Here is a 14,930-nt window from a genome sequence, read left to right as displayed (position 1 = left end):
CTGCATCTTCATTTCTATTGCTGTGATTCTTACTATTTCCTGTTTCATAGAGTAACCAAAGTTTGCCACTTCTCTATGTGCTCACCTCTCCTGACTGCATCCCAACAGGGAAGAAGAACTCCTTGCTGCTGCAGAAGTTTCAGAAGGACCTGAACGCCGGCGTTTTCAACACGCAGGAGAACGAGATATTGAAGCAGATTATCCGTCAGGACAGGGAGATGGTGATGATGGTGGACCGCAAGCAGTCGGTCACCGGGATGAACTCAACTCCAATGTCAGGAAACTCAATCATTAACTCACCAGCGCAGCCACCATTCCCCACCGCCTTCGGCACTAGCCAGCTCCAGCAGTCCTCCGTGCCCATGACCTACAGCGCTTCAGCTATCGCCAATGCATCTGCTGCTCGCATGTTGCCGGCCGCTGCGGCCGCCGCTGCTGCAGCACAAGGGGTCTACCCTGCACCCAGTCTATCCCATGGCAACCTGAATTCTTCCTCCACCAATCCACAGACCCCGCTCCAGCAGCAGGGGGCCATCATGTCCCCTTGCTCCTTCACCGCTGCCATGTGCAGTCCGCCTGTGCAGACCCCTCTGGCTAACCGGAGCTTCCAGTACGGCTCACGCACAGCCTCCCAGCTCTCGCTTATCCAGCAGCCTATTGCTCAACCGTCTCTATCCACGCAGCAGCAGCTCCCACAGCAACCTACCGTGTCAACTACAGCTGCAGGGTCGGCACCACAACAGCAGACACAGCCGCCGCCGCAGCAGCAGCAGCAGGCATCGCCTCAGCAGCAGCAGCAGCAACAGCAGCAGCAGCAGGTGCCGTCACCTCAACGGGGAGAAATCCACAAGAGCACACAGGCTCTTCAGTCAGGCAGCTTGAGCAGAGATGTCAGACACTTATCAGCCTCCCAACCATCACTGCCACACGACACATCTCTGGGGCCCCGAGCACACCCAGCCTCAGGAGACTCTCTGGCCTCCATCGTGCCCCCAGCGGCCGCAGCGATCCCAGGTATGAGTCTGCAGAGCGGCATCCGCACCACAGTCCCACAGCGGGTCAATCTTTTCCGCCAGATGTCGTCGGGAGCATTGCCTCCGGTGCGCTCGGCCTCGGCCGCGGCAGCAGCGGCGGCGGCTGCAGCAGTGGCGGCAGCATCATCAACATCGTCCTCAACCCAGCACAGGGAATCCCCTGGGTCTAGGAGAGATTCTGTCCTGAGCAGTACAGAGACTGAGCAAGACAAAATGCGTTTTGCATCTAATTTATGATCCCATTTTTTTTTTCCTTTATTCATTTTTTAAACCTATATATCTTTCAATTCATTTTTAAAAATGGAGATACAAACAAAAGAGATAAAAATGAGGAACTTCAGCATTTTTGTTTCTCTCCAATCTTCTAAAATAACCTCATAGAAGTCCTGTACATACAAGCCCTTGTATTATATTTTAGACACATTGTCTCCCTAAACTTAAGAATGTATATTATACAGATACATCTCTTTTTCTTTGCGCTATATACAAAATATATATGCACACATATATTTATATATATGTGTGTGGATATATATGCTGCTGTATGAATGGGTGTGTGTATGAGAGAGTGTATGAGTGTGTGCATGTGACCGTGTGTGTAAAATCACACTAGAATATTTGGCAATGGCAATTTAAAAGCTGTAGTATAAACATGAGTCTTCCTTTCTGAGAAATATAAAGAATTATATACAATGTATGAGGATTTTTATTTGATTTCTCTTTTTGCTTTTTTTAAACTGGAATGCATTGTGGATTCTGACAATGACTTTTTTTTTTTTTACCAATGAGAGAAAATTTATCTTCTCTATTAAGCAGCTTTAGGCACCACTGTGGAATAATAAATGCAAGCAACTCAAAAATAATCTGAAAAAGCACACGCACATAAAAACCAATCTCCTGAATGCTCATTTCAGAACTCACTGATACTGTAACTAAGTGTTATTTCGCTCCTGGCAACAAAAATACAGTCTGCTGAGCCACTCTGCCCCCACAGCGGCTCACATACAAACCATGACAGTGTTATGGGTCCAAAGGGAATAGATCATAGAAATGCTGCTTACTTTTTGTTTGTTTTTCCAGGAGAGTGTCATGTGGAGACAGATATGGATGGATGCTATTGTTTTCTATTTCTGATTTTAGATGGCTGAGATGTTATGTAATGTTGCTTAAATTTCTGTGTATATTTATAATATTTATAAACTAAAGATTATCACCATTATGCAATAGACTGTGACATAAAGATTACCTATATGTGTGCTGTAAATAGTTTTGTAGATCTAGTATTTACAGATACTGTGTGGTGCATTCTCTATCATAACAATGTCTTACTTCTATCAGGAACCTGGATATCATCTATATGCGAAAAAGGTTAAGCGACAAAATACATATGTTTCATAAGAGATGGACAAACCTTAATGCAATAGCTAGCAGTACTTGATGCTGAGAAATGCCTGATTGGAGGACTAAAGGATCCCCCTTTCTCTTGTTGTATACTACTCCTAATCCTAGTGTAGGCTTTAATTTCACATTAAGTTCATATATAAACCCACAACTTTATTTCAAATCATGCTATGAAAATGTGTCTTTACTATTGCCTCATTTCCCAAAAACCAAAACAAATTCTCATCCTTTTCTTCAATAATTGAAATTCAGCTCTTTTGTCGACCGTTAAACCTTTTCTTTTGTTGATATATTGTGCTTGCAAAGCTGCATTTCCAGTCCAATTTTACCGTACGCTGTCATATCACAATCACTGTAGCCGAAGAGCCTGGCGTGACATTTTTCAATACACAAATTAGAGGTTAAAGACGTCAGGTATGTGGACATTTTCACCCTAAAGTGTAAGAAAAAAGAAATGCTGGTTTGCATTAAGGTTTCTGTCTCGTGTAAATCCATTATGTGGGCTTAGGTACTCTGAACTGACCTGGATTTGAGTTAGAGGAAGGTCAAGCCTGAATATTATGATTCTATCATTAAAGCAGACTATTTCAATCTAACAATAACAATTGATGACTCAGCCAGCCATTGTGGCTCACAGGCCTTTTCTCTGCATGTACAGTAGATTAGAAATGGCCTTCTTGCAGTCTGTAAGGGAAAATCTCCTATAGAGTCATAGTTTTCACGGCGCAGAATATCCCGTCAGTTTGGAGCGCTTAAGCCCTTTGAGCTGCCGTTTTAAAAAGATAAGTCTTCGCTACAGATTGTGTCGATAGTGTACCAATGCAGTCAACCCACAAATGTCATGAAAGCATGCACTGTCACAAATACTTAAAAAGATACTATCTCAAAAATGTTGACGTTAAATGTAATGTTAGATTCTGTTTTGTTCACTGTCTGTCTGCCTAGACGTTACCTGTGTGTGAACAGAAGCATTGACTCTTCACATGGACATTTCTTAAGTATTTGTGCCTAAACTATAGCCATGTTCCATCCTTTGTTACGAGTGTGAGCTCGGTGCGTACGGGGGGACACTTCTGCACACAACTGCGCGTTCATTCTTACTATACTCTATGTGTTCTATGTCTCAGTGTTTTTAGACAGGAAAGGAGTAAGCAATGATGATGGCCAAATGTCTCACTTTATCCAATTGGTATCTTTACTCACAATGTGAACTCCTAGAGGCAGGTTTTTCTAACATCGTCAGTCAAGCTATATAGAATATTTAATGAGGTCGTGTACAGTTTGAAAAAAATAAAAGTGCAATCATTAGACTTGCAGTCATATCACGCTCGATGAGACATTGTACAAATTCGGAGCACCTTTATACCTTTCTTTGTAGCTATAGCCACTGATGTTTGGGTTGAATATTGATGTGTGGAAGGAAACTGGCCAAAGCAACATTCTGAGTCATTGTCTTTGTTTTAAATTGCACTTTCTGATTTACTAATAAAAAGGGTGTGGATTATACTTAGATGTTGAATGAGTATGCAAGGGAGCGATTGACCATATTTGCAAAATAGCCATTTCATTCTGATGTCACTCACAGGTTGGTAGCTCAAATGTTTAAATGCCGTACTGTTGTGTTCCAGGTTGTAAGTCAAAGGACTTATCATTTCAACACTTCTTCATTGATCAACAACTGAAAAGACAATGGATGGTGGCCATTCAATGACAAGGTCATATTTCAAGTTTAGAGCTACAATGAGAAGTTTTTAGTTGGTCACGAAACTGACTCAAATTAATATGGTTGCCTCTATATGAGATACAAAAGCAGAGAATATCATCAGTATTAACGTGAACAATTTCTGTACCGTTGTTTATAATCCCTATGAATGCTGACATGGGGTAGGCATCAGGCTGAGGGAGCTTCTCTAAAGAGATACCACTTTGACCAAGACAAAATTACTCAAACACAACATAGTTTCTTAACCATCCACAGCCTGAGAAAAGCCATTCAGCTAAGCGCCTGTTTAAACTGCATTTAACCAACTAGTCTAAAGAGAAGAAAATACTTAGAAAACAGTCAAATTCCTCACAGGGCCACTGTGTTTGGGGGGGGGGGGGGGGGGTGAGCCAGAGATACTCTGTTCAGTGTGGCTAACATTAGCAGCTAGCTGCACAAGCCTTCTAACCTCTTTGCAGATTAATATCATGCTTTGATGTGTGGCCTCCCTTCACTTCCGCTGATTGGTTATACGTGAGTTCAACCCTTGACAGCCTACATACATGTTTATATTTCAATTTAAACCTTAAAAAAAACTGTCATACCACCCTGTTCCTACTAACTGGACATATTTACATCTGGCCAAGTGCCAGGGGAATTCTCAGATGGGAAGGCAGCGGCCATTAACTGAAGCTACAGCGGCCTCTCGTGGTGGGAGTTTCATTACAGTTTAAAAGAACATCATAGACCAGGATTTCAAGCCCGTGTTTATAAAAATTATATGTAATAAATTTAACCTACTCGTAAATCTCATGCCAGCTAATTTGATCAACAAATTAAACTATTTAACCACTTGCATCCCTACCAGGAAGTGGCTACCAGCTATAATACAGCTGAACAGTGAAACATGGAGTAGGAAAGGCACACTCCTTGGAAAGGCAATGTTTGCCATAAAAATTAATGAATGGGAAAATTTATTGCTGTCTGACGATAGCTAAAAACAAAAAAATACTGTTCTGTTAGACAGATATTTATTGTTTTGATTGAAAATAGCCTTTAGTACGTCCCTTTGTGTTTTAAGCTAGTAAAAAGCTAAAAGCTTATGTCTCTATTTTGTAGTGTTTTGTTTTAAAATAAAATGTACTTTGGCAAATCTAATGTTAGCTTACTGGCTGAGTGCTAACTCTTGTCTAAGCGTATAAGGTATAATATATTTTTTAAAAAAAGCTTCTAAATGGTTAACTGATATGTCGTTTTTTGGCGTTATAAGTTGAGGTAGAAAAGCTAACATTCCTAGCTCGAGAAATTTTACCGAGGAGTGTTGCTAATGTTTATGTAATGTTAGCTAAAATGCTAACATTGGCCATTAGCTGTTTCTTGTAAAATATTTGATTTTGACAGGAATCAGGAACCCCTCATTCTGTGGAACGTTTACAGTCAGTTGGACGAGAAGGCCTGGCTCGCCGTCTATGTTCCAGTTATTCCAAAGGTGCTTGATGGGGTTGAGATCAGGGCTCTGTGTGGTCCAGTCAAGTTCTTCCACACCAAATTCTTCAAACCATGTCTTTATAAAACTTGCTTTGTTCATCAGGGCACAGCCACGTTGGAGCAGAAAAAGACCTCCAAACATAGCATCATACAAAATGACTTAGTATGCTGAAATATCAAGATTTTCGTTCACCGGAGATAAGGAGTCTAGCCCAAACCCTGAAAAAAAAAACAATTTACAGGTGAGGCTGAATGCTTTAGTTCATAAAGTGTGTGATTATGAGCAAAAGGCAACATTTTAAATTACAGTGTGGTGAAAAAGAGTGGTCCAATAATGCTGTCATCTCCTTCTCTACTTCCTTGTTAAAGTGAAGTTAGCCAGGAATTTAACCATCCAAACTATCAGTCAGTATAACAAGTCTAAGTCACTTATTACATTATGTAAGTTGTTTGTGCTTAGCACCAGAATGCTGAAGTTAGCATTTGTTGAAAAGCAGCAAACAAACTTAAAAATATGCAGTTTTACCTTGAAGTATGGCCTGATCTACTTCCAAGTTTTTACCATAAGTTGTTTTTCTATGTGTTTAACGATCGGGGAGTATTCAAATAAAGGAACATTTCTGAAATCTGACATTTATATGATTCAAAACCTGGAAAACGGCAGTGCAGCGTTATATGAGCATTTAAGCCTCCCATCCTGAATGTGATGTCAGAGAAAAATGGCTTCCGTGTGAATCTGGTGAATATCCTCGAGAGTTTGTGCTACCCTGATACTGTATGAGGTTTTAAATTAGGGTGGGAGGTGTTCTACAACTAAGAGCGCTTAATCGTGAATATGCCATAGTGTATAGGAACTAGTACACAGTTGAGATGGATAGCAGCACTGTTAGTTTGTGCTGTTCTTGATACATGCCTTTGGAGGGAGAGCTTCCCAACTATGTGCTTTTTTTCACTTTACCAATCACAAATAACATACTGGAATGGGCATTAATGGTGATGTAAAACACAAACTTACAAGCTTACATATTAGCAGTATAGAGACTCAACAAACCAGCACATATATTTGTATATTTCTTTTTTTTCTTGTTCTGTTGGTTTGAGAATAAAAGAGATGCAAAAAGGAACTGAGGATAATGCCCATGGAGGACAAACCAGATGCTCATTTGGTTTGTGTGATCACAGGTTTTCATATGTTTACTGATGATATGCCGAGTGGAGGGAGGGGCAGAAGCTACAAGAAGCTGCTCGGTCCTCTTCAACCCCACTCACATGGTCATTGTTCAGCTCATTTATGTAATCCAAGGCTTTGAGAAAACGAACTTTCAGTTGGTTACTTGGTACAGACGAAAGAAAGATAAATGTAAACTTTCTTACAACAATATGCAGACAAACAGTGTTTGTCAAAAAATCTTTTTGATTTTTTTTTGTTTATTTTGTTTGTAAATAATAAACCTTTAAAATATAGAAAATAAACGACATATTGTCATCTTACAGCGAGTGTGTGTCTTTCTGTTGTGAAGCAGTGAGTGTTTTGATGGAGACAGGCTGGATGTGAGGGGGATTTTACTCATTTATAATTCGATCCAGGGAGAAACTGGAGGAATGATTGGGGAGATGAAGCAGAGATGGAGGGTGAGGCATTTTCAGGAACAGTGTTTGTCAGCTGCTTTAGCCCAAGTGGAAAATCCCTGGATGTGGCACAGAGGGATTTTGATTTATTACCTCTAAATCCATGTTATTATAAATAGAGACGGATCAATCATGCTGTTTCTGAAGTCAAAATGCAGGCTAGCATGTTGCTCATACTAAAACTATTCTGTATTATCAAAAGAGGAGCAACAATAAACTACATTTTGAGTTATACATATTACTAATCTGCAGCTTCCCTTAGCAATTCATGGTAAATTACCTCATTTTGAAATATTTTGATTGATTGATTTGATTCATACGCCAAAAGCAAGAATCCATCAAAACAATCACAGCAAAACAAGACACATGAAAAGGACATCCCAGATGAGCTTCCAAGAGCTCAATTTTGATAAACACATTGTAGAAGTCAGAATTGAAAAAAACTACAGAGACATTCCTGTAAATAAGCAACACTTTCCCACTTAGCATGTGTACATTTTACCCTTTGAGGCCTACGTGTAATAGCCCAGGTTGAGACATTTTGAAGTAATCAGAAAGAGTTTGAGTTAGGGGCTATTTACTATGGCGTCAGACCTACACTACTGTCAGTATCATTCTTTCAGACCCCTCATTTTTACAAAAGAAGCACAGCTTTCTATCCAAACAACCCTGTTTTCAAAGCTCTGTGTCCATACTGGTTTTTCACTTCCCGATTGTTGAAATTCCATGCCTTCACCTGCTACCTGTAGCCTGTGTCCTGATGGTCAGAGAGCAGAACTAGTCAAAGCTCTGAGCTCACATGGGTTTCATAATCGGTCACTGGAAGTTTGCCATTTATCTAAATGTTGGTAATGAGCTTGCTTTAAGCCTTACAAAGTCTCTGCAGCCACATCATTTGGTTAGCAAAGCACTAAAATTAGCTTACACCAGCAAAATAGTGGAGAACAGGGCAAGACATTAGAGGACTAAAATTAGTTTGGCATGACTGCTTTCACTTAAACATGTACATAAGTAAAACTAACAGTGAGTCTCTCGTGACAGATTTCAAAATAAAAGCCTGAGAGGTCCAAATCAGGCTTGTAAAAGCCATTATATTAACTTCAGTCACTTGACAGCTCAGAGAGCTCAACAAATGCAAGCCTGTGCTGACTTAACATATGATTTTACTATTAAAGTCCCTGTAAGGTGATAAAAAAATATGTATTCTGTGTTTGTTGTATGACAGGCCACTGTGTTGTGGACCGTTCAGTCAAAAAAACATCTCTAGGTTTATAAAATAAAGCTTCAAAATCATGAAAAATGAGACAGTAAAATCTGCTCTAGGATGGTGTGGGCCTGTTGGTTGAATGAGTGGGAGCCATGCCCACTCAGCAATCTACTCAAATCTTAAAAATGCTTCTAATCAGGCAGAACTCGGGTATTAAATTAACTGCTTTCTGTTACAAATCTCTCTGTTATAATACTTCTAATGACCCGTAGGCTACTGTGTCTGATAGATTTTGGTAATTTACCTCACAATGAACAAAAACACAGCATATAAGTGGCTGTTAACTTTCAGTGAAGGCAGTGACAGACTGCACAGACAGACTATACTGAGATGAACTTCTCTGTGATTTTATATCATTGTAGCATCAGGAGGTCGGGGTAATTTCCCCATCAAGACCTGTAATGCCTAGAGCTCAAATTTTTGCCCTGCTCAAATTAAACCAAGCCAGGAAAGAGATGAAAAACTCTTTAACAAGTTTATAACCAAAATTCAGTCACACACAGATCTCAGTGTTTTCACATGTTTACAACAACCTTATTCCAACATGTCTGTTGTGTGAAAACACAAAGTTTGATTTCATTTTGCAGGGACTTGAATCTGATGACAATAAATGTTATTAAAAGTGGTATACTTTTCTAATGGTGCAGGCCTGTGTAGAATGCATTTCTTTGATCATGTCACCCCAAAGGAACCACTTAAACATCTGGATATGAATGTTTTTTTTCTTTACACTGTAAATATGTGGGTTTAATGCTGAAAAAAGTTGTCTTGAGCAAACAGATCAAATAACTTACATCAATGCCTGAAACAACTCCTGCTCTTATCTCTAGTGGTACATTCCTAAGCACTTTTTAAAACCATCTCAAAGCCTCATCTCTGAGTACTCTACCCTTCTATGTTGCTGTTTTCTGCCTTCAGTATAAAGTAGAAGTTGAGCACAGCTCATATTGCAGAGGTGGTTTGCAGTTACCTTTTGAAAGCCAGACTCGCAGGGGTTACGCAGAGGTGACGCACACTTCAGCTGATCCATGGCTCTCCATTCTCAGGGATGCTGCCCTCAATTAGGCATTAAGTCTTCATTAAATGTGAGTAATTGTATTCAGGGGGAATTAAATTTTTAACTATGTGTCTGTGTGTTGTGACTGACGGTTCTGAGTTTCTACTGAGTTAAAGGAGCTTTGTTTCCCAGGATACAATGACCACAGCTGTCACATACATCTTACATGAGAACATGTATGAGAATATATTGATTTCTATTTAGACTTTGAGTAAACAATGCATTAAATAATAATATTAGTTCTATATTTGAAATATTAATTTTCCTTTTATATTTCCTGCTTGTATATAAGAATCAAATGAATAAAATAAAAGTCTGCTCTTTGGACTGTGAGGTAAGTAGAAAGAGAAAATGTTTTATTAATAACTGTGCTATATTTGACTCAATGATTACTTGTTTCCTCTGACAACCTAAACCACTATGGTGCTTTTTTGAAAAAGGTTGATGCATATATGTACGAGGATATCATGCACCAGTAGAGCTCCTTACTTCCTCTACAGTGTGGCAGAGATGCATTTGCTGTGGGGTAGGGCATGCCAGGCCTTTCTAAATCTGTTACTGTTCTGGGAGTTACAGCGTGCTACAGGAACAAAGCACATCCATTCATCTTCCATTCAGCTGGTAAAACTGTTCAACTTCTGTTTAATTATAGAGATAGCACGGCTTAATGGGATGAATGAACAGCCTGATTAGCGTACTTAAACATGGGTAATTGAACCACAGCCAACATTATTAGCTGCCATAAAAAAAGAAAGAAACCACAACCTGATCCAGAATTGGAGCATCCTTTATCTACCTTTATTCTGAGCACTGAGGACAATATTACATGGAAGTGTAGAAAGATCTCTGAATATTCACGTGTGTCAATGCTAGGCAGCATAAATACTGGATGTTCATATATAGCAGAACAGCTGGAGCACAAAAGCTCTGAAAAATGAACTAAGGTGACCTAAAACCAGAAAGAGCTCCTGATTAATGTAGGAATGGTTCCCTGAGGACCTGGTTCCACATTTGTAAAACCCAGAAATCACTAATATTTGAGTTTATCAATAATGCTGTTGAGTCTTACGGGTCCTGTATGTGATTAAATCTTAAAAGAGCTAACTCATTTAAATCAAACAAATTTTGAGCAAACAATATCCAATAAAGATTTTGAATACAACTGATATGCTGGTCAGTAAGTATTTAATACTTGGTATACTTGGTATTTGGTAAATTTATTTTTCCAATGTTAAACTCTGTGTTGAAACCAGCACCATTAGAGCTAGTTAGCTAATTAAACGAGACGCCAAAGGGTTGCATCAGGTTGTGTTTCACATTGATAAACTAGCAAAGGTAAATAAAAACCTTCATGTACACTTCCAGAACCAACACTATGAGCAACATCTCCTATTCATTATGGATAAAAGGGGTGGGCCACATTGTAGGTATGGCAATAGTGTCTTCCTGACTTTAGTGAATCAATTATCAAATCTCTGTTGCCAAATGATGACATATATATTTTAAAAAATAAGGTGCCCCAAATCTGAGGCCATGGTCCTAAGTCGAAAAAGGGTGGAATGCCCTCTCCAGGTTAGGAATGAGATCCTGCCCCAAGTGAAGGAGTTCAAGTATCTCTGGGTCTTGTTCACCAGTGAGGGGAGAATGGAGCGGGAGATGGACAGGCGGATCGGTGCAGCGTCGGCAGTGATGTGGTCTCTGCATCAGTCTGTTGTGATAAAGAAAGAGCTGAGCCGAAAGGCAGAGCTTCTCGATTTACCAGTTGATCTACGTTCCTACCCTCACCTACAGTCACGAGCTGTGGGTAGAGACCGAAAGAAAGAGATCATGGATACAGGCAGCTGAAATGAGTTTCCTCCGTGGGGCATCTGACCCTAGAGTTGTTTTTCTGCTGATTATTGATTTTTACTGCTAAATATTTAAATAAGATGGTACAGTGGACTGCATCACTGGATCTCTCTATCTCACCCCATTGTGCTCTATTTGGGTAGCATGACATGATTATGGAACAGCCTGCGATTGGCCGACAGACCCTCACAAAGGGTGACCAATATCTAACACTTAGCATGGCTAGTTAGAGCAAAATATAAAGCTAAACCAAACAGTATCGGATTGGTGCATAAACTCATGTACTCGCAATATCAATGCCTGAATTTTAAGCAGTGTCAGACGTATTTCAGATACCGGTGTTGGAATCAGAACAACCCTAGCTGTTTGAAATTAATTTGTTAAAACTAGCTAATTTTGTCTCAAAGGACTGGAAAAGAAAACTGTATAGTTTATTTAACTGATTAAATAACAATCAGTTTTTCTCCATTCTCCTTACACCTCGCTACAGGCACTGGAACATCCAGGAACACCAAAGACACTGACCAAGCCTGTGCTTTAGTTTTTTTTAAAGTACAACCAGCTACTTTCCTGGTTGTTAAAAGAGACAAACAATCATTGCTAATCAATCAGTTCTCGATATTTGACAATATTATATAAAATAGTTGCTTTAATGTAGTTGTATTTTAGGGAAATTCTTGAAAGTAGACCATAAAAATAAATAGATTTATTTTAAAATGTTGTCTTCCAGGTTACCAGTGTCCCAGTTCCTGGTTATGCTCTGACCTCTCTGGCAGATCTTTATGTATACAGTGAGGATTACTGCTGGTGGGGTTATGTCCTTTGAAAGAAGGCTAAAATAAGGTGACAGGCTTAGGCTTGACCCTTACTGATCCAGCTGTAAGTCAAGGTTGAAAAACATGTTAAAGAGAAAAAAATAAGCTCCTTTATTAACAAACAATCTGGTTATTATTAGCTTGTTAGAGAGCATTAGTATCACCTGGCAAAATCATTTTAGTGTATACAGGAATTAGTTTTCCAGATTTCAAGTTGCAGGTAGACTTAAGGATTACCTGATAAGGGGCATGGAGGGGAATAATTCCAATCTATACAGTACTCTTCCGTGTGATTACCAGCTGAAATGTATTCAGCCAGGTAAAGTAGAGGTCTTTGTATGACATCCATCTGTGTAGCAATTGTGTGGTGTTGTCATTATAGAATTACACAGAAAGAACATGCAGTTTAACCTTGGTATGACCATGAAATTACTTGTGACCTGCAAACACATTTGTTTGTCCTCTAGAAGCATGTTATCCCATAGATTCAATTATTTAAGATTGCATATGGACAGAGTTTGTTCATCCTGCAGCACCGAGGTCAACAGTCATGTAAGCTGACGTGTACCAAGGACAAAACATCACAGTATAAGGTGGAGAGAAATAGAAATGTGATGTAGGGTTTAAACTGGAGACAAATGGCTAGAGATGGAATAAAAATCTATGGAGTGCTCCCAGCTGGGAGGAAATGGATATGAAATTTAATTACTTCCCCGTTCACATATATCTAACGAAACTAATTAGTTATCTGGCAACATTTTTATCATTTATCAAGGGCTTAATGAGCTTCTGCCATACACCAAGTACTTTAATGGGTTTGGTGGCATGTCTGTGTATTAGAATCAATGCTGTGCTCTATGACACACATGTGTGTAGTTCTGAAAATTAATCATGCTGCAGGGAGTCACTGCAGCGTCACAGATTTCAGAGTATGACAAATAAACATAGGTTAAACTATCATGTCATTGCTTCAACTGTTTAAAATTTTTATGACAATGCCGATGGTGGATTTTCCACCTTAAATACTTTTAAGGCCGTCTGCCAGCTTTACAGAGATTTAGTAAAATGTGATTTATGATCTTTATCAAAGTAATAGAACTATGAGATTAAAGAGTACCTACACCCCAGAGGTCCAGCTGAGGGCATCTACACTGAGATTTAAAGAATGTCTTAGGAATGCGGTGGACAGGGCCAGGAGGGGGAGAGATAAGTCTCGCAGACTCACTCCTTCCTATCATCCACAACATCGTTCAGTCTAGGCAGGTTTTACTGATTTCATTATCAGTCAGAATATAATAATAATCCAAGGCAGACTTACCACATTCTACCCGAGTAATAACCAAAGCTGTATGCTCCTGCAGAAGACATTCACTCACCAGACACTTTGTTAGACACTTGTCCAATTGTAAACACAAAATACTAATGAGCCAATCACATGGCAGCAACTCAATGCATTTCGGCATGTAGACATGGTCAAGACGACTTGCTGAAGTTCAAACAAAGCATCAGAATGGGGAAGAATGGGGATTTAAGTGACTTTGAACGTAGCATGGGTCTTGGTTGGGCTTGTCTGAGTATTTCAGAAACTGCTGATCTTCTGGGATTTTCACACACAACCATGCCTAGGGTTTCCAGAGAATGGTCCGAAAAGGGAAAACATCCAGTGAGCAGCAGTTGTGTGGACAAAAATACCTCGTTGATGTCAGAGGTCAGAGGAAAATGGGCAGACTGGTTCAGGATGATAGAAAGGAAATAGTAACTCAAATAACCACCCGTTACAACCAGGGTACGCAGAATACCATCTCTGAACGCACAACATGTCAACCTTGAAGCAGATGGGCTACAGCAGCCGAACACCGAACCAAGTGCAACTCTTTACAGCCAAGAACAGGAAACTGAGGCTAAAAGTCACATGGGCTCATCAAAATTGGACAATAGAAAAACATTGCCTGGTGTGATGAGTCTCAATTTCGACCCAATGTTCAGATGGTAGAGTCACAATTTAGTGTAAACAACATGAAAGCATGGATTCATGCTTTTTTCTATCAACAGCTCAGGCTCGTCCTGGTGGTGTAATAGTGTGGGGGATATTTTTGTGGCACACTTTGAACATCTTAGTATCAACTGAGCATTGTTAAAACACCAAAGCCTAAGTATTGTTGCTGACCATGTCCATCCCTTTATGACCACAGTGTTCCCCTCTTCTGATGGCTACTTCCAGCAGGATAATGCACCTTGTCACAAAGCTTAAAACATCTAAAACTGGTTTCTTGACATGACAATGACTTCCCTTCACCCTGTACCCACTGTACTGCCTCTATAGTCATCAGATCTCAATCCAATAAAGCAACTTTGGCATGTGATGGAACAGGAGATTTGCATCATGGTTGTGCAGCCAACAAATCTGCAGCCACTGTGTGATGCTACCATGTCAATATGGACCAAAATCTCTGAGGATCTTTCCAACACCTTGTTGAAACTATGTCAGAGTTCTGAAGGCAAAAGGGGGTCAAACCCGGTACCAGAAAGGTGTACCTAATAAAGTGGCTGGTGAGTAGAGGGCAGTCACTAAGCATATTTCTAACACAAAATGTAGAATTTCAATACTTTAGTATGTCAAGATTTGGATCCAAACTGATTACAATACTAGTGAATGCCCATACTGTACATAGATGTTCAAGTAACAGAA

General features: G+C 39.8%; 1 protein-coding gene and 1 long non-coding RNA gene across 2 annotated transcripts in view; one reads left to right on the top strand and one right to left on the bottom strand.

Annotated features, from left to right (window-relative positions):
- LOC121525439 (potassium/sodium hyperpolarization-activated cyclic nucleotide-gated channel 1) overlaps nt 1-4,502 on the top strand; it is a 143,738-nt gene extending 139,236 nt beyond the window's left edge. Inside the window, exon 8 of the mRNA XM_041811441.1 lies at nt 109-4,502. Coding sequence (XP_041667375.1) covers nt 109-1,271 — 1,163 coding nt within the window. The 3' untranslated portion in view covers nt 1,272-4,502. The remainder of the gene's footprint in view (nt 1-108) is intronic.
- The window catches only part of LOC121525440, an 88,428-nt gene that overhangs the window by 61,014 nt on the left and 12,484 nt on the right, over nt 1-14,930 (bottom strand). The gene's annotated exons all lie outside the window — the stretch shown is intronic.

The sequence above is a fragment of the Cheilinus undulatus genome, linkage group 17 (genome assembly GCF_018320785.1).
Source record: "Cheilinus undulatus linkage group 17, ASM1832078v1, whole genome shotgun sequence".
NCBI classification, from domain to species: domain Eukaryota; kingdom Metazoa; phylum Chordata; class Actinopteri; order Labriformes; family Labridae; genus Cheilinus; species Cheilinus undulatus.
Note: the sequence above shows the minus strand (reverse complement) of the source record. Positions and strands in the feature narration are given on the sequence as shown.